This window comes from Micropterus salmoides, unplaced genomic scaffold (assembly GCF_014851395.1).
Source record: "Micropterus salmoides isolate LMB-PRFRI ecotype aquatic unplaced genomic scaffold, ASM1485139v1 Ms_hic_scaffold_496, whole genome shotgun sequence".
NCBI classification, from domain to species: domain Eukaryota; kingdom Metazoa; phylum Chordata; class Actinopteri; order Centrarchiformes; family Centrarchidae; genus Micropterus; species Micropterus salmoides.
Window position 1 is genome coordinate 1 of NW_024044233.1, and position 18438 is coordinate 18438.

Genomic DNA, 18438 nt, shown 5'->3' on the forward strand with positions numbered 1-18438 from the left:
GTTCCTTCGATTATAATGTAGGCTATGTCTTCATTACTACCATTGTAGGCTACTTTCTAGTCTAAAAACAGTGTGATTAAAGGTCATTATTTTCTCCACTAGCCTAATAATAATAATAGAATGGTTACTAAAAGGGTGAATGACACGGAAGCCTAAGTTGTGTTCAAAGACAGATATGCATTCACGCCCACACAAGGCAGACTATGAATGAATGTTTGTTTTACAACAAGCTAGGCTACTCTTAACTCCATCTCTCATAATGGTGAGCAGCGCCATCTAGGGACTCTCTCAAAATGAAACACCAAGGTGGTTTGCACATGTGATCACCACCAGTGCAGACTTTAGCTGCATGAAGGCCTGAATAAAAACCCTCCAGAGGTCAGAAACAATCACCTAAAAGGCATCACATTTAATAAATATCTTTGCTGGGTCTCCAGTACACAAGTCAAGACCCTTTGAATACGCATTCTTCACTGTGAGCCATTCTGTTTTTTTGGTACATTTAAGCCTCTTTTTAGGATCTTGACTTTACATTCTTGTTGTCCACAATCAAATCTGTCAAAAGCTCCTGAGCATATTCGCATCTACATTTACACACTGAAACACATTAAAAAACACGAAAACTCAAAACATGACTGGATGACAGAGGTGCTCTCTGTGACACAAAAAAATTAAGCAATTTACAAAAATACCGTATCATCTGAGTCACCTGAACATACCGTAGGTTGTTTTTTTTTCTCCCAATGTAAACATAGACTGGTTGACAATTCTACTTATTGAGCCATACAGATCACTGAAATGAATCAGGAAAAAAAGCAAAGACATGAGCAGAAGCAAAATAAATAGTTTTGAATACTGCATGGTACAGTTTGGGTCCCATACTGTCATTGTTTGGCAGACATATTGGCCTGCCATGTTATTCCTTGATCAATTTGAACAATGGTTAACATTTACGGACAGATCTCCAGTCAGTCTTTCTCTCTGTTGAGGTCAGTCATCTGTTCGCAGCACGTCTTCGGCCGTCTCAGTAGTCATACAGGTCAGTGCTGGTAGTGTGGTACAGTGATGTGCTGGTGGTGGTAGCTGCTGTGATGAGGAGGGTAGAGGAGGTCAGGGGTCTGAGGAGTCAGGCCGGTGCACAGAGGTTCGTGGCTGCTCAGCACAGACGACAGATACTTGGCCTCCTCAGTCAGCTGCTTCATCCTTCCTCAGGGCAGCGTTCTCCTTCTCCAGGTTCTCACTCTCCTGGAAAACACACAGGGACAGGATGTTTGAGAAAAGATCTCTTTTATTGGTGATACCAGCGGCTTTACTGTGTGGTTACAAGTCAGACTGGGTGACTTCAAATCTTATCAATGGAAATTAAAATCTGTAGCATTATCCTGTTTCCATCCAGGTATTTTTGTAAAGTATATTGAAAGTATATTTCACCTGTGACCATTTTCCAAAGCATGGCAGATTTATTAAAAATCTATTTGAATGTATTTGCTTTGAGGATGGCAATGTCTGTCTGTTGGTTCACCTCTTTGGTCCAGACTGATACAGCTTAACAGCTATTGGATGGATTGCAGTGCAATTTTGTACACACAATCACAGTCCCTAGAGGTTTCATCAAGCGGGAAGCTTCCAGTCAGCAAACTGATGCGAACGCCGAAGTCCCTTAAACCTGCATTCTATCAAACGGCCAGCAGGGTGCAACTCTTTGGTTGGCTCCATTAGACATGATGGTAAAATGACCCTACTTCTCAGCTGACTAATTACCTCAGTAAACACTTTCCTAATGAGATTATGGTCTCAATCGCTAGTTTCATGTCTTCTTCAATACAACATGATGTTCATTTAGTAAATTATGGTCCTGTTTAGAGGAAAATAGACCATAAAGCAGAGTATGCTTCAGGGCGGAATTATCTATGATTGACAAGTCATTACCATGGCGACCTGTCAATCAGGCTTGAGTGACTCGTACCCACGGCACTGTGTAATTTTAACCAGCACCATTGAAAAAGCTTATTAGGAGTTGGCTGTTCACTTTCTCTGGTGAGTACATTTAGTTTTAAGACTGCTAGACAAAGTTGTCAGCCCTGTTAAAATGACATGAATTACAGATGCACCTAGCTAAGCAAACTAACTAGCTCCACACACGGCTGTTAGTTCCACCGTCTCGTCCACATATGGTCATGTCCGGTGACGCTGGTCAACATGGTGGCGGCCTATCGGTCAAACTCAAGCCTTCAACACAGCAGTCCACAAACCAACGGGTCACACCACGATGACTACGTCCACTTTTTATATACAGTCTGTGGGTTTAATCCTACAGACTTGGTTGATCCCCTGACTAACCAAGCACCATCATGAGGCTGACATTTGTAGTTTTGAGTGAAATTTCTCCAAAACAATTGGATGGTTTGCCATGAAATTTAGTACACACATGTCCCCTTCAGCACAACTTTATATATAACTTTTGTGATCCTCTGACTTTTAATAGCACCTTCATCAGGTCAAATGTTTTACTTGCACAGTACTTTGGCTGATGACCAAATACCTGCTAAACGAATGGCATTGCCATTGGCCTCAGCTGTAGAGTAGGCTACTTTATAGTTAGTGCTAATTAGCAAATGTTAGCATGCTAACACGCTAAACTAAGATGTTGAACTTAATAAACAATATGCATGAGGAGCATTAACACGTTAGCATTGCCATTGTAAGCATGTTAGCATGCTGCCATTAGTCCTTGGCTCAAATCAGTACTGTGCTCTACAGTTAGCATGAGTGCAGACTTTCAGTCCTGTTTCTGAACTCATAGCAGCCATTAGTTTCCATTCACTTCAGTAGGTGTGAGCATCAATTTTTATTAAAATTTATTGACATTTATTGAATGTCTATTCAACATGTTTGTCATTCATAAATGAACAGAGCCCATAGGTTGCTGGGAAGTTAATAAAAACACATAAAAAAAAATCTACAGCACACTTTAGCTAACTTAGGTAAAGTTGTTTTTGTCCTTTGACACCCACCTATCAATACTGATTCAATCACTACCTTTACAGTATAAACACAGTGTAGCTGAGTAAGCACCATAATCTGAAAAGTCTAACATTTTTGATGATGTAAGTCATGTCATTTCCAAAACAAGCTCTCTATAGTGTCTTTTTTACCGAACATCAACTTCGAGATAATAAAAGTAGAGCAAACTGTACGTCAACATTTTTTCTTTTTGATGTGGGAATAGCAGGGGAGAAATATTCCACTTGGGTAGTGAAAAGGTCAACACACCGTGGCCGAAAGATCATAATTCTGAGCTGTGGGTCCTTACTGTCACAGAACCTTTGGGCAAACCCCTGTACTTGCGTCACTTAGCCAAATACAGCCCACTGCTATCAGTGCTTTACAAGAAGTGACTGCCTTTTTCTCCCCTCCTGCCCACGACACAGAATTTCAAGCTCATTTACACAGAAGAAAAAAATACTACTGAAGAAACAGGAAATAAGCCACTGTGTCATAGAGAGGGAAAATTTGCCTTCCTGTTTATCTAGTGAGACGATGAAAGTAAAACCACAGAATTTGCTGTGTGGTCCCCTGGTGTTCTCTGTGACGCTGGGATGTTTTAGATTGATAAAATACATCATTCTTCACAGGATTCTTATGTATTTGAATCAGTGGATCTACTACTGCCTACAGTGTGGTTTTTCTGAATGTCAAAATCACTTCGGTTCATCTGATAAAGTTCACAGAAACAGCTGCTCTGAAAGCATCATGGTGACAGAGTTGAGTAGGCCTAACAGCACAAATCACCTTGGCTTGAACAAGGAAGTCACACAGAGAGTGGCTATGTGGTCAGTACGATGAAATGTGCGTTGATGAAAGAGGTGACAGCATGTAAAGTTGCATGTTTTTGTCGGTTATAAGGATTCATTAGATAAATCGTTGTGCCTGCAAGCTGCGAGTTCAGATGTTTGGAGGTAAAACAGAAGAACTGCCTGCCCTCTTATTGATGTTTTAATAGATGAATAAAAGACTCATCAATAACAGAGTGATCTCTTACACCGACTACCAAGCATCACATGAAACGAGCTGCCTAAAACGAATGACGGAGGCAATTAACAAAGTGGCTGGGCTGAACGCACTTCTGTTATCGTATTCAGCGCTGCAATCTCTGGTTCTGGATTCTGCTGCAAAAAAGGGAGTGATTGCCCACACGTGTTAATTTATTCCCTAAGCTTCTGCAAACACACAGAGCGGCGTCCAAGTGTGCAGCCCAACAGAAGCCATGACACATCGCCACATGGTCAGGTAGCATTTTGTAAATATAGTACAAACCCATTCCCAGAGGCTTGAAAGTGCTGCATGGGAACCTAGAAAGCATTACAGACAGTTCCTGTAGGTGCAGGGCCACATAACATGGAGTTGGATTGGAAATTGATCACTAGGAAAACACCATTGCTCTTCTGTCACTCTTGGCAAAACATTGAGATGACACCGCTGACAGTAAATTTCACTCAATTACTCTGTACAGTATTTTGTTAGGATACCCTTACAAATGCTATATCTGCTATTAGTAGGTATAATAATCTGAAACTGACACAGAGTACAGTAGGTCTACAGCACAAAGTATCTTGGCTTGAACAAGGAAGTCACACAGAGATGTCGTCAGTACGACGAAATGTGTGTTGATGAAAGAGGAGACAGCATGTAAAGATATTGCACATCATAAAGGATTCATAAGATAATTACATAATTACTGGAGAAGTCATTGTGTTCAATCATACCCTGACTAATGCTATATCTGCTTCAGTGTTCCATCTTAGTTTGTCCCACTAACAATTGTGCAGCAGTTTATTAAAGAAACGGTGGTTTTATATTTAACGCCATGTAACATCTTTCTCTGTTTTTGCTTTAGTGTCTCCTAAATGTCTTAAGAATCAGAAGTCACTGTCAAATTGTGTTGCTTTGGAAGTATGAGCATGGATATGGTGCGCGCGCGCGCGTGTGTGTGTGTGTGCATGTGTTGCAGAGAAAGGTCTCCTCACCAAGTGCAGGCTGTCAGCTTTCTGAGTTTGCCTCATCCTGCTCTTCTGAGCAGCGATCCGGTTCTTTTCCCGCCGCATCACCTTCTTTGCATCATCTGAGGAGCTCTGTGAAAAAACACAAGTGTTGACAGTTAATGTGTGTGTGCAGTGACATAAACATCAAGTGGCAAGCTGAACGGGTGGCGGGGGGGGGTTTCCTGTACCTGAAAAAAGTTAGTTTGTTGATTAAGATCACAGCGTTGTGTTGTTAATGTCATGGGTTCCTGCTGGTGGCTTTGTTTTGTGAAATGGAAGGGTTTAAATGACAGTTTGACAGAAGATGGGCTTAAGTTAACACCTAATGTGAGGGGCAGGGTTGGGGAGTGGCTGAGTCATCGGTTAGGTATAACACACACCCTGTTTCATGTCCTGAATACTCGATTTTCTTGGTATCGTAATAACTAATCTCATTCAAAATGCTGAGTCAGTTGTACATCAAAGAGATAACCAATTAATTATCTAACGTCTTCTGAATTACTGAGAACCCCCAAACAACCGATGCTGCTGGTAATTGTCTCATCCACATAGAAGTAAAGCTCACAGCTTGCAGCAAACAGAGAACAAGCAGCATTTGAACGTTTTATTTCCACAATGCTCTTGAGCAAGAGAGGGAGCAACAATGTGCTAGAGACCAGCACACGTGAAACCAGTCAGCTATGAGGACGATGAGTCTCACATGCACAGAAACGTACAGCACACACTGTGTTCAACCACACTGTCTGTTCCCGACAGCTCTCCAATCATTCACAGTTTGGGGACTTGCAAAAACAAAGGATTCCCACTACTTGGATAAGTGATAAATTTTGCAATTCACAAAAGCCTACACTTGAGGCGAGTCACGCCTGCAACCCATGTGTGCAAGTGAAACACTTGAGAAGCTGTGAAAAGAGCCAACAAAGACACAACTAGTGTCACTGTGATAGGCTGCGTTGCTGCCCACCAGATCTGCACCAAACGCCGCATCCAATCAGAGATTTAGGAGAAATATGAAGCATTTAATTCATAGGATTTGTATTTTTAAAAAAAGCAGTCTCAATACATCTGTAGCTCTCCAAAGAAAATAGGATGTACAAACGTAAAACTGGGTACGTTGTTGAGTGTACACTTACCGGCCTGCTTCCAGGAGACGGGGACTTGTAACTTGTGTCATTGCTGTCAGAGCCCTGAGCCATAGCCAACCGCGGCGACTGAAACCGTGTGTCTTTCTCCACTTCTGCTTTGTGTTTTTGAGTATCGTGCTATAGTGCGTGCTTTGTGTGTGTGTGTGTGTGTGTGAGAGAGAGAGAGAGAGAGAGCGAGGGAGAGAAAGAGAGTGTAGCAGAACTCAGAATAAGTGCTCAGAAGAACTTGGCTTAATGAGTCTGTTTCTTCCCTCTTTTCTTTCCCTTTCTGTCACTCCTCCTTCTCTTTCACTCTCGCTCGTGCTCTCTTCCTTTCTCTCTCTCTCTTTCTCTCTCTCTCTCTTTCTCTCTCTCTCGCTGACACACACACTGTGAGACTAGCTGTCTGCCTAATTAGCTGTATCTGATGTGGCTTCTGGTAAGAATCCGGGTAAGTTACATTAGACTGGAAGTCACATGTCTGATGGAAAGTTAAAGCACACAAGGTAATCTTGTAAACTCCAGAAAAATAACATTGAGGGCTTAAGTTCTGATCAATTTGAATACATATGGGTGAATATTTTCAGTTTCCAGAGTTGTCCTCGGTTTTAATTTTATTCATTTTATTAAATTAATGTTTGGCAGCAGCACAATCAAAAGTAAAGAAAAACTAACTTTATCCTAAAAGACAAGATATTAACCTCGCTGCAACCTTTGTTGTTTCCACATGTGATTATGTGTGTGTGTGTGTGTGTGTGTGTGTGTGTGTGTGTGTGTGGGGGGGGGGGGGGGGTATTCCCTCTTCCTCTTTTTATAGCAGCCACATAAAATATCATGTTTCGACTAAATCCTCAAGAGACCGTGCATCCTAAAAGTCCACATGGATGACTGGCTTGACAATACCTAACCATGCTTCATGGTAATTTCCACAACCGTACCATGCTTCTTTCTTGCATTGCGATACGCCAGCTGCAATAAGGTGAGACAATGTGGAGGGCTCGGGCAGTGAGAGAAATGCTCAAGGGGCTACCCAAAACCCCACCTAGAATTCCCTCATTGTCTTTGACGCTAAATGACTCTTAAAATGTTTAAGGGTGGGGAATCTTCTAGAAAATGTACAGTTTGAGGAGGTTAAATTTACTGGATGGACCCAGTGGTGGTGGCATGTTGGAAATTTATACAATTTTTGTCTTCTCATTCATTGACTTTAGAAAGGGTGTGGAAATATTTATGTGTGTGTGACACATACAGCAGCTTTAACGTCCATTAAAATCTGCCTTAAGGTCAGGGCTGACGGCGAAGCTGCATATGTGAGCTCTCGAATTATTGTCTTGTTTGCCCCCATCACGAAGTAGCATTTGGTGATGCAAGAACAAGATTTTCTTGTGAGAAAAAAAAAGAAAAAGAAAATAGAATCAGGCCCAAAACAGCTTTGCTTGGCAGAACAGCCCTCCCACACAAAAACATGTTCTACCATCACAGGAATTTTGAAGAGCTTGGGCAAGGGCAGACATTTCTAATGCTTGGCATTTAACGCCATCCAGAAGAGTCGAGGCTGTAAAAAGAAAAGAGAACGGAGAGGAAAGCTGATTAGTCAAATTAACTGCTTTAACCAGGACGCAGACACAATACAGTACAAATATAGAAAAACAAAACAAATCTACGGCTTTCTGTGTTCAGTCCATTACTAAGCCTTAATTGACCTTAAGGTGCTAGAGGCACAACAAGTCCTGGACTCTTCAGAAACTGCATTTGGATCCCTAATAAACCATCAAGTCTTTAAAATGATGCGAGGATTATGATCATTTCAACACATATAAAGCATGAAGCATAGTTTTTTATTTGTTTGTCAGACTTTTTTTCAGTGAACTGGCGTTGCATTTATGCCCTATTCCACCTGGGGATTACTAAAAATTAGACAGCTTTTCTCTCTCTCTCATTTTAATTCTGTTACTCAACCAAGCTCTCAGAAGCGGCGAGAACTTGCAAAACAGAACCGATGGCAGCTTATCAATTGCAACAGAGTTCAAGCTTGACACTTGCTCAGACAACACCCATCCTGAGGTAAAATTTAGTTGAGGTGACAGCTGATGTGCAGTTTTAAGTGATTTTAACTACTTTTTTCAACAGCAGTCACTCCTCTTCTTCAGGCCTCGCTTATACGTGGAAAAACCCTTAAAGGGCCATTTATTTAGATAGAAAACTGAGATGCACTCATTTGTGGTCTCTCTTCCTTGGAAATGACTGTGGGAGGTTTCTAATAAGCACCGAATTATTGAGGGAAAGTGAAGAATCATGTAGAAGCTGATGACCGTAAAAATAACACTGATACGTGTATTGTGAGATTAATTATACTGAACACAGATAAAATATTCTCCTCAAAACAATGGCCATTTATGAGTCATGGTAGCAAAAGTTTTAGTTATTGTAACTCCTCACATGTTTGGCTCTTTTATGGACTTTTACTTGGCAAATATTCACACACGAGCTGAAAGAATGGTCACAATATCACCCGTGGCATAGTTTGTGGTTGACCACAAATGTCACCTGTTTGTGATAAGAAAATAAGACAGAATGGCCCTCCTTTCAACTGGGAAACAACAGGGTGGAAAGTTTCCAACATTACCATAGTTTCAGATTAAGTTTAGAAATACTCTTAGGCAGGAACATTTCTGACTGCAAAACCGCTTAAGTTATTCCAATATGTTGCATTGTTTGAATGTTGCGTCAATCCATATGATATGATATGATATGAGGCAACCCTTCTTCCCCATCACAGCTAGACCACCATGGGAAGGCAAACCCTAAAATCATAGATCAAGATTATAACTTCGTGATAGCACCAGCTGCTGGTAGTTGACACCTGAGTCAGTCTCAGTCTGATGAATGAATGAATGAATGAATGAACAATCACATCTCTATTCCAGGGAAGGTGGTGTGGACAAGCAAATCACAAGAGGTTTCACATGGGAAGAAGTGAAAACAAATGCAATTGAACTGGTCGACTACAACTTTTGTATCACTGTCACTGTTGATTATGTAATTAACCCATTAAAACATAATGTATAAAACTGAATATTAGTCTTCAGTAGTTGCAGGTGTCCTCCAGGTGGAGGCGGTGTAGAACAAGCAGAGCAGCAGGTTTGTGGAGGTTTTTGATGGAACAAGAAGATGAAGCAGCTGTGTGATGAACAGATAAAATGTTTGCGAGTGTGTGCTGTGACAGCAGTTTATGGATGAGTGCAAAAGACTGGGTCCCGCTGTATCACTCCGGCTGCACTACAGCGTCTATTCACGGGCGCGATCCCACTACTGAGCGGCACGGGGGCTTTGACCTGCTCCGTTTCCGACCTGGGCCGGTGCACCCCTCCTTAGACGACCTGGTGGTCCCGGGCTCCCCCAGGAGCACCATATCGATACCGAACTTAGCGCGGACACCCGATCGGCATAGTCCGCTGCAGCTCAGAGCTCCTGAGCTCAAACGATCCGCCAGCCTCAGCCTCCCGGTAACTTGGATTACAGGCGCGCGCCACCGCACCCGGCGGCGTTTACACGCGCTCACAGGACTTTTGACGTGGACTAAAGTGACGTCATCACGGAGCACGAGGCAGCTGCAGATATTGATCCTCGAACAAGCCTCACTGTTTGGGGCTGAAACGCTACAGTGACGTAGGCTAACTGCACATGAGTAGGATGTGGACTTATGGAGTCCATAAGTCAAATAAGTCGACGAGAGCCTAAACAATTAAAAAACAAACACAACAACACATCTTTAGGCCTATCACATGTCAAGGTCAAGGTCATGTCCATCACATCATCAGATGCAAGATACTTTTTGTATTGTTATTAATTTATGGTGGACATGAGGTTATAGACACATACAATTATCACTGAAATGACAATAAAACCTTAATCAAAACACACAACTCAACAGAAAATCAGTTTGTCAAGTAACATTTAGGCTACCTGTTAAGAGTTTTATAATAAGTCAGAGCTATTTTGATACTCTGTAATCTGTCAAACAATCTGATACTAATGTGAAACAGTTCAAACAAATAAACCATTCATTATAACACCTCTGCATATGAGATAATATTTTAACTGATTGATTGACAATACATTTTGATTATCGTTTCTGTTTAGCATTTTATAGCAAAGCTTCTCTGACACAGAACTGTAAAATATATGAGGAGCTCTCATGTCATCAAACCTCAGAGAGAAATATTCCGTCTTGATAAAAAGATGTCTAACATTAAATCTGTTTGCACTGTGGGAAGAAGCGACAATCAGCCAGTGGGATTTTATCACTATTGTGAAGATAGAGTTCAGTTAGCAGGATGGGTCTGTGGAGTTTTTGCCCTTTTGAACAGACAACTGACAAAAAAAGAAAAGCCTGTAGAAAACACAGATGTTGAAGCATTTCCCTTGTATGGACCTCATGTCAGCCCCCCTAAAGCCAGTTTACTTTCATTTTATTTTCTACTCAGTCATTTTAAAGAGCTGTTTACTTACCATGTCTGCAGCTAAATCCACACAGTGTGGCCCACATGATATTGAACCTCTGTGGAAAATATTTTACCCTTTTAAACGGTCAAACAGTCCGCATTCTCACTGTGTGGGAAGAAGTGACACAAAGTGACAATCACCTGTGGCATTTTGACACTGTTGTGAACATATACAGAGTCAAGGCAGCAGGACGGGAGACTCCGTTGTTAAAAAGACCTGGACCATGCTAGAAGAAATCTTCAATGTCTTGTCTTTCCTACACAGACTTTCTTTTTAACAGTTAGGCCTATTTCCCCCTAAGAGAAATGAATGAATATCCATGAGGTAGCCTAATGTCATTTAGCTTCATGTTTGAGTAAAACACTTTACACTGAAAACAGCACATGTGTAGAAGAACAGAGCCAAAGACATGGATGGAAGTTCTTTAATGTTAAATCATCTGTCAGTGGATTCAGACAACAGATCAGAAACACCTCAAACTGTTTTTCACACCATAATCACACACAAGAACCCTGCAGATACTTGTTGGAGCAGTTTTGTGGAGGTCCACATGTGTGTGTTTCCTTAGTTTGAACAGTTACTGCACTTTCTCTAGAACGAAACTATCACCACGAAAATATTGATAAAGATGGAATAGTGTTCATGAGTGATTCAACAGGAAGCTGTTTAATGTTTGTAGTTTTAGTTTGCTGCCACCTGCAGGACATCGTGCGAAGTATCTTGCAGGTGTCCTCCAGGTGGAGGCGGTGTAGAACAAGCAGAGCAGCAGGTTTGTGGAGGTTTTTGATGGAACAAGAAGATGAAGCAGCTGTGTGATGAACAGATAAAATGTTTGCGAGTGTGTCCTGTGACAGCAGTTTATGGATGAGTGTAAAAGACTGGGTCCCGCTGTATCACTCCGGCTGCACTACAGCGTCTATTCAGGGGCGCGATCCCACTACTGAGCGGCACGGGGGCTTTGACCTGCTCCGTTTCCGACCTGGTGCACCCCTCCTTAGACGACCTGGTGGTCCCGGGCTCCCCCAGGAGCACCATATCGATACCGAACTTAGCGCGGACACCCGATCGGCATAGTCCGCTGCAGCTCAGAGCTCCTGAGCTCAAACGATCCGCCAGCCTCAGCCTCCCGGTAACTTGGATTACAGGCGCGCGCCACCGCACCCGGCAGCGTTTACACGCGCTCACAGGAGTTTTGACGTGGACGTCATCACGGAGAACGAGACAGCGGCGGAAACTGAAAGTGCTGATGTGCCTTAAAATATTACAGAAACTTGGCGAAAATGTGCTTATTTTTTTAATCACATATTTCCCTGACAAACCTTTTTTTCTGCATCTACTGTCTGTATGTAAAGTCCTGATCTACCTTTGAACCATAGACTGAACTACAACTGTACCTACATTACATTTATTTAGCCTAGCTGATACTTTTATCCAAAGCGACTTATTTCACCTCTGTGGACACAAAAAAAAAGAATGCAAGAACATCTTTTTCCATCTAGACTCCCTGGTACACAAGCGAATTTGTAAATTAACCAGAACATACAGATGTTTTTATTTTAACATATCTGTTATATATGTTAACATATATGTTATAAGTAGCCTACTTCTTTGTAATGTAGGTAAGAAGAATGTCTTTTGCTTTCTTCTCAAAAGGACATTCTTCTCAACTAGGACTGGCTGACCTTGTCCCCAGTTATTTGTGACAGGAATATAGAAATTGAGTTAAAATTGGAAAAAATATCAGTAACCACAAACAATATACATAGAATGAATATATAAGATATATAATGATGAGATAAAACATTAAGTACAATGTGGAGTATTTTAATATTCAGAGAGCTTCAGCGAAAACATGTTCATGTTACAAAACACTTCTCTTAAAAACAAATCCAAACAACAATTAATTAAAATAAAACATGAAATGAAAACCCATATACACAGAACATCTTCCCCAGCTCCACAAGTTAACATAATCAGACTTCTGTCAGGCTCCCTGGACTTTATTAGCTGTGAAAGAGAAAGACAGACAGCCTTTAGTAGGTGGAAAAATAGACTGCATTTCTGTATAAGCTGTGTTCCAACTATAGTATGTCATTATAATACATTGTAATTAGGAGATCGGATAAATATATTGGCATTAATATAAATCACTGCTTTTATTTAAAAATGTATTAAATGTTTTATTGGGTGAAAGACCCTCACACATTAGTTGAGATTCTGTTATGCAGGAGATTCTTTGATTTAAAGTCTGTTCATCTGTTCACCTGCTCTGCGCTTTTGTCCACTTCAGGGCGTGTCTGGGAGGCACAGCTGTGGTTGGGTGGTAGAAGGTACATCCGGCCCGTTTACACTGCGCAGCGAAGCGACATGGCTATAGATGAAGAGGAACAACATTTAGAAAAGTCAGACGGCACTTCAGGGCTTGTGCACAATGTCCATTGAACCTAATCCTACAGACAATACAGACAGTACAAATTAAAAGGAAAAACCTGAATAAAAGAGTGGAGGCACATATCCATAGCAGATGCTTCCATGTACTTCTGGCTCAAAGGTTTCGCTGATATAAAAATGACGTGAATAAAATGCTAAAAGCTTTTACAGTCATCGGATCTCAACCCAGTTTCACACCTATGGAAGATTTTGAACTGACACACACTCAAACATTATATCTGTACCAATTTGTCACCGATCTGTATATGCATTAAAATTACCATTACAGAATCAAAGCTCCACAGCTACACTTTGTAGTAGCTGTGGAATAGCTACACTACTCTGAATGTTATACCTTGGGATGATAGAACGGACAGTCCATCTTCTTGCATTCTGGGAAGAACCGACACACGCTAGCCGTTTGGACTGGCTGCACTGCTGAGAACAGAAAAAGTGAAGTTAGAGATGCACCCCCTTAACAAACTAGACAACTGCAAAAAATAAAGATCTGCTTTACTGTGATGTTGATCAAAAATGACAATGCTGCGACGTTGGTATAGAAGACTGTGTTTTGGGGGTGATGAGAGAGTACCTGGCCTGGGAAGAGGACCAACTGTGCTTCTGCGGCTGACATGAGTGAAGGGACAGTCTGGCTTGGTACATCTGGCGTCATATTTGCAATTCGGATGGACAAAAAGGCATTTATCCCCAAACTTGCAGCTGGGAAAAGTTCTTCGGAAAAGCAAAATGCGAAAAAAAACTTTGTGAATACTGATTTGGTGAGTGCTGAGCGATAAAAGCTCCATCATCATTTCTGCTCCATCATCATTTCTTCGGTTTATCAACATAAATACTCACTTGCACTGTGTTGTAGGGTGATGGTATGTGCACTCATCTCCACTTTTGCAGACCGGCCAGAACTTGCAGCGCTCCATCACCTTTGGTTTCTTTACAGGGACCGCACCCTCCTCCGCCATCTCAACCTCCATCACATCATCTGTCAAACAGAGGACAGAATGTTAAGGGATATGACTAAATGACATTATTATTTGTGTTATCCCATATTACAGTAAAGAAGAACTCTGACGAGACCCCGCACCTTCAGATGTGATTCCTCCCTGTAGTCTGTGAAGAACACTGACTTTGGGCTCCCTGTTGGCGTGTACGGTCGCCTCTGTGACCTTTGAGGGTGGTCTCACGTCATCCAGCTCCATCTCACAGTCCGCAAGATTCCCCAGAGGGCTCGGTACCCCATCTAATGTCACAATGAACTTGGGGCTGGCAGAGTCGCCCCTCTCCTTACTGGTGTGAGAAAATCCACAGAGCCGAAAAGGAGAAAATAAAACATCAAATCCACAATGGCACACACTTACGTTTATGTATATTGGATAGATCTGACACAGCATACTCACATAATGTGTGTGTGTGTGTGTGTGTGTGTGTGTACCTGGCCTGGACAGTGCGTGGCAAAGCAGGCTGGACTTCCTCTTTGACCTGAGGGCGCTGCTGGCTTCTGGCTGGAGGTTCTTGCAGTTGCGATCGACTCACTATGAAGGAGCGGGTATCAAATGGCTTCGCCTCACTGCCTGCAGCGACCTCAACGCCTACAGGTACATCACAAAATGGACACATCCCAGGGTAATGCATCGCTGAAGACAATAAATCAGACAGCTTCTGGGATACTCATTATTAGTAATTACTTTAAATGTTTTAAGTCAAGTACACATTTGTGGGATGAAACTTTTATTGTAGCAAAAAAGACTCACCATAGTCACTCTGCTCGGCTCCATCGTTGCTCTCTGGTAAGTCCAACTGGAGGCGTGAAGCTAAAGATCTCACTGGAGCTGGGAGGAAAATGTAACATCAACAACAAAAAACAACAATTTCTAATTCACTGGAGTTTAAATAGTGAAAATTTTTTTAGATTTAGCTCACTGAACAGTAAGAATGTTATATGTGATTCTGGCCTTTAGATAGCAGCGTGTTGAAAGTAGTGCTCAGGAAAAAAAAACATTCTGTTTGATGTAGTAATTCACATACCAGGTGTTCTGGTGGGAGGTAGCTCTGTGGAGGTGTAGGTCTGAACCCTAGGGGCCAGGCTGTGGAGGTGGTCCTGGACCAGCTGGATGGCTGCAGTCATCTCTTCGCTGCTGGCCAAGCGAGTACGAGGTGCCACAGGAACAGTCTGCCTCTGTGGTACTGGAGGGCCGAACGGTCAAGGTAAGAAAGTGAAAACAGCAACAACAATTGAGATGTTCATGGTAACACGTTAAAACATACTTGTGGGGTAGGCTGTAGTTTTGGTGATTGAGTCCTGGGCCTCAGAGATGGCCTTCAGTATCAGATTCCGGTTTGCTTGCTTGCCTGGAGGGAGAGTAGGTCTGAAACGATAGAAACCACAGTAACATTAAAGCCCAGTCTGGTAATTTAAGAAGAAAGACAGGGGTCACATTAGGATTTTAACTGAATCCAATCACATTTGCTACATAATTTTTAACAGTGAATTACAATCCTGGCTTGACCACATGATGTTCCAAAATATCATGAGTTGTTGACACTGACTTGCGTTCTGGTTTGGAGGGTAGGGACACTCTACTTGACAGGCCTCTGCCTCCATAGCCTGGATCCTCCTCTTCCACGTCATCGCTGTCTTCGTCTGCCGCTCGGTTCACTCGCACCACTGAACTCGCTACGGGCGCCTTACGCTTCCGTGACAACTCCTCCTGCTGAACAAAGACAGCAGAACATTATTATTAAGGGATCCTTACTTAACCCGCCTGACACGTTGTCAACAGAAAGATCATTTGTGTAGTCCCGTGTCTGAAGCAAGTCCTGAAAAATGATCCTTCTTGGAAAAGAGGACCAAGTGTGCTCTCGCGGAATCACTGTACCTTACTGGACCCAGTCCTGGAGGATCTGCTGTTTCTGCTGTCCTGCTGCCTAGTGTTAGAGGATCCTTCTGTGGGTCGACATGAATCCGCAGAGCTTACTGATGTAAACTTGCTCTGAGCCGGTCTGTAGATTTCAGCGGTGGGTCTATTAGCTGTGCGGCGTGTTCGACCATGGTTTGTGCCTATTTCTAAATGGTCCTCAGCAATGAGGTCGTCATCCATCTCAGGTTTGATGTCAATGACAGCCTCTAAGGGGAGCAGCTCCATGAGGGGCTTAACAGTGGAGGTAAGTCGAGAGGAACTCTTCTCCAAGGCGCCTCTTCTGCTAACGAACAGAGGTATACACGTGTTTTTACATTTGCAGGGTCTGGCATATGATCTTTAAATAGTGAATGTCAGCACGTTTCGCATTAGGCACCTGCTTTCATGAGCTGAACTGGACACACGAGCTTCAGTCCTATCAGAGCGTGAACTGGACACCGTCAGCACCTTTAACTCATCTGCTCTGCTGTCTTCGCTTACAGATGACCGGCTCTTCGAAGCCACAGCACCACTGTCGGACTGCAGCTGATGTTTGAGGGATGCAGGCTCTGTAACAATTGGAAGAAGAGCATGTCTGAGACACTGAAACTACAGGTCACATACATGCTTTTAGCAAAATAAAAAGTGTGGAAAATCTTGAATGCATTCAACATAGTCTGACTTACCGACTGCAACAGTTCTTAACTTCTCAAGGACACCATGTAGCCTGAAATCAGTCAACAAACCCATGTTATGGCAAAAACAGATTGGGTGGTGTGGAAAATAACTGTTAAGCATAGAGAGCGTGTGTTCCTTTTGCATGTTAGAAGAAAAAATATGGACATTTTTATGAGACAGGAAAAATACAGTTATTGCTTTGATCGTACCAGGCTGTGAATTTGATAGTGTTGTTTCCAAGAAAAAGGGAGAGATCATCAGCCATCTGTTGGGAGGTTTTCTTGTTCGCTACCATCACCATAATATAGTCAGGAAGTTCTTCATCTAAAGCAGAAAAGAGAGGAAACACAAACAGCATGTAATGTTTGATGGAAGTACCAAGCACACCACAATATGTATTTTATTCACTTACCAATATAGGCACCCAGCTCTTGAAGCTTGCCCTTGATGGCAGCCTGAAAAAGACCAGTACAGTAACGTTACAGGTTATATTATCTAGCTAAACAAATAATGATCAGCATCCTGGCTGCACTGATATAAATTTACCAACAACGACAACGTGGCACTACGTATAGCTACTACAGAAGTTTGTTTAAGATCAAATAAAAAGCTGCTAGACGTCTGTAGCCTGTAGACCTGCCCATTCCTCGGCCTTGTAAATAAAAACCTCGTTCCCATTCTGTCCGACTGACAAATTACGATAGCAAGCTAATGCTAGCTAGCAACGCCTATGCTACACTACCCGTAACCAGGCCGGAGAAAATAATTTATATTCAGCCCATAACGATACCCACTCTTATTTTCTTGCTGATCTCTGTTCCTATCTCCATGTTTATCGTTGCGTTCTCTTAAAAGTATTATAAAAAAGCGATTGCTTTTCCAGCTTCACTGCTAACCAACACGGACAAATATCATGTATGATCACGTGACCGACGAGGGTAGCCGAACAGGGACAAACCAAAGACCAAAACCGTAGAGCGGTATGTTTATTGGCTCAACTTTTTAATACTAAATATCGCTAAGGAAGGGTTAGGGTCATGCAGACTAGCATTACAGTAACTCAGTAAAAATGTAGCGTTTCTGTCAACACACACACACACAAATTTTTTGATTTAAACCATCCCCCTAAAGAGGCAGAAGCTATATCAAGATCCACAGAATACAATGGAAAAACAGAAAACTGGATGGGCAATGCAGAAGAGATTTTCATTACAAGTGAAGTTAAAATAAGGGGATCAGACAGCATCCAGCCCTCAGTATTGTAAATCTGTTGCTGCTGTGTGTCCCTTAATACAAATCAGGTGTCAATAACAAGGTTGTATGTATGAAGGTGGTATTTTGTGTCTGATTTCTATGTGTTGTGTGTTCTGCTTTATTTTGCCTTTATTTAACCAGGCAGGCCGGTTGAGAACAGATTCTCGTTGTGCAGTAGCTACAACATGTTTACACACATAATATACAACACACAATAAAACTAATGCAGTATAGAGTCTTTAAAAAATACAAAATGCAGTAGATAGTATATTTTGTGGAAGATGATATCTGTTCGAAGAGGTAGGTCAGCTGGTATTCAAAGTGGCATTAAAGTAAAGTGGTTGGCTACAACAGCAAAGAGCAACACTTTGCATATTTGGCAAATAACGCTTGAGCATATCTGTGCAAAAATGGTGTAGGTAAAATAACTTACCCTAATGAGGAAATGATTCTCATAATTATGGTAAAAAAGATAGGACTATCGAACTCAAA

The 18438-nt window shown here is 42.0% G+C and overlaps 2 protein-coding genes across 6 annotated transcripts; both read right to left on the reverse strand.

The window, feature by feature from the left end:
• Positions 1-542: 542 nt before the first annotated feature.
• On the reverse strand, positions 543-6508 carry LOC119888108 (basic leucine zipper transcriptional factor ATF-like). Its single transcript, XM_038698539.1, is given in 4 exon segments — positions 543-1200; positions 1202-1245; positions 5028-5132; positions 6176-6508. Coding segments are annotated over 4 exon segments (372 nt in total). The 5' UTR covers positions 6239-6508; the 3' UTR covers positions 543-1040.
• A 5972-nt stretch (positions 6509-12480) lies between these two features.
• On the reverse strand, positions 12481-17540 carry LOC119888109 (zinc finger CCCH domain-containing protein 14-like). Of its 5 annotated transcripts, none has more exons than XM_038698544.1 (17): positions 17487-17540; positions 17105-17147; positions 16902-17016; positions 16701-16741; positions 16412-16583; positions 15994-16315; positions 15665-15828; positions 15383-15483; positions 15143-15301; positions 14869-14946; positions 14550-14706; positions 14202-14404; positions 13961-14099; positions 13695-13834; positions 13458-13537; positions 12937-13043; positions 12481-12679 (listed from the first exon to the last, which is right to left on the reverse strand). In XM_038698544.1, the coding sequence occupies exons 1-17, from the start codon at positions 17520-17522 to the stop codon at positions 12676-12678; spliced, it is 2061 nt and encodes a 686-aa protein (XP_038554472.1). In that variant the 5' UTR covers positions 17523-17540; the 3' UTR covers positions 12481-12675. The 5 variants fall into 5 exon arrangements, with proteins under 5 accessions (XP_038554472.1, XP_038554469.1, XP_038554471.1 ...); XM_038698541.1 differs by having other exon boundaries at positions 13458-13540; XM_038698543.1 differs by having other exon boundaries at positions 13458-13540; positions 15665-15825; positions 15994-16318.
• Positions 17541-18438: the final 898 nt, after the last annotated feature.

Coding starts and splice junctions, on each gene's coding strand:
- LOC119888109 (XM_038698540.1), bottom strand. CDS start 17,522: ATGGAGATAGGAACAGAGATCAGCAAGAAAATAAGA. Junction 14,947..15,142: donor ACCTCCCACCAGAACACCTG/GTATGTGAATTA, acceptor TTTTCCTCCCAG/CTCCAGTGAGATCTTTAGCT. Junction 13,044..13,457: donor GTCCGTTCTATCATCCCAAG/GTATAACATTCA, acceptor CTTCATCTATAG/CCATGTCGCTTCGCTGCGCA.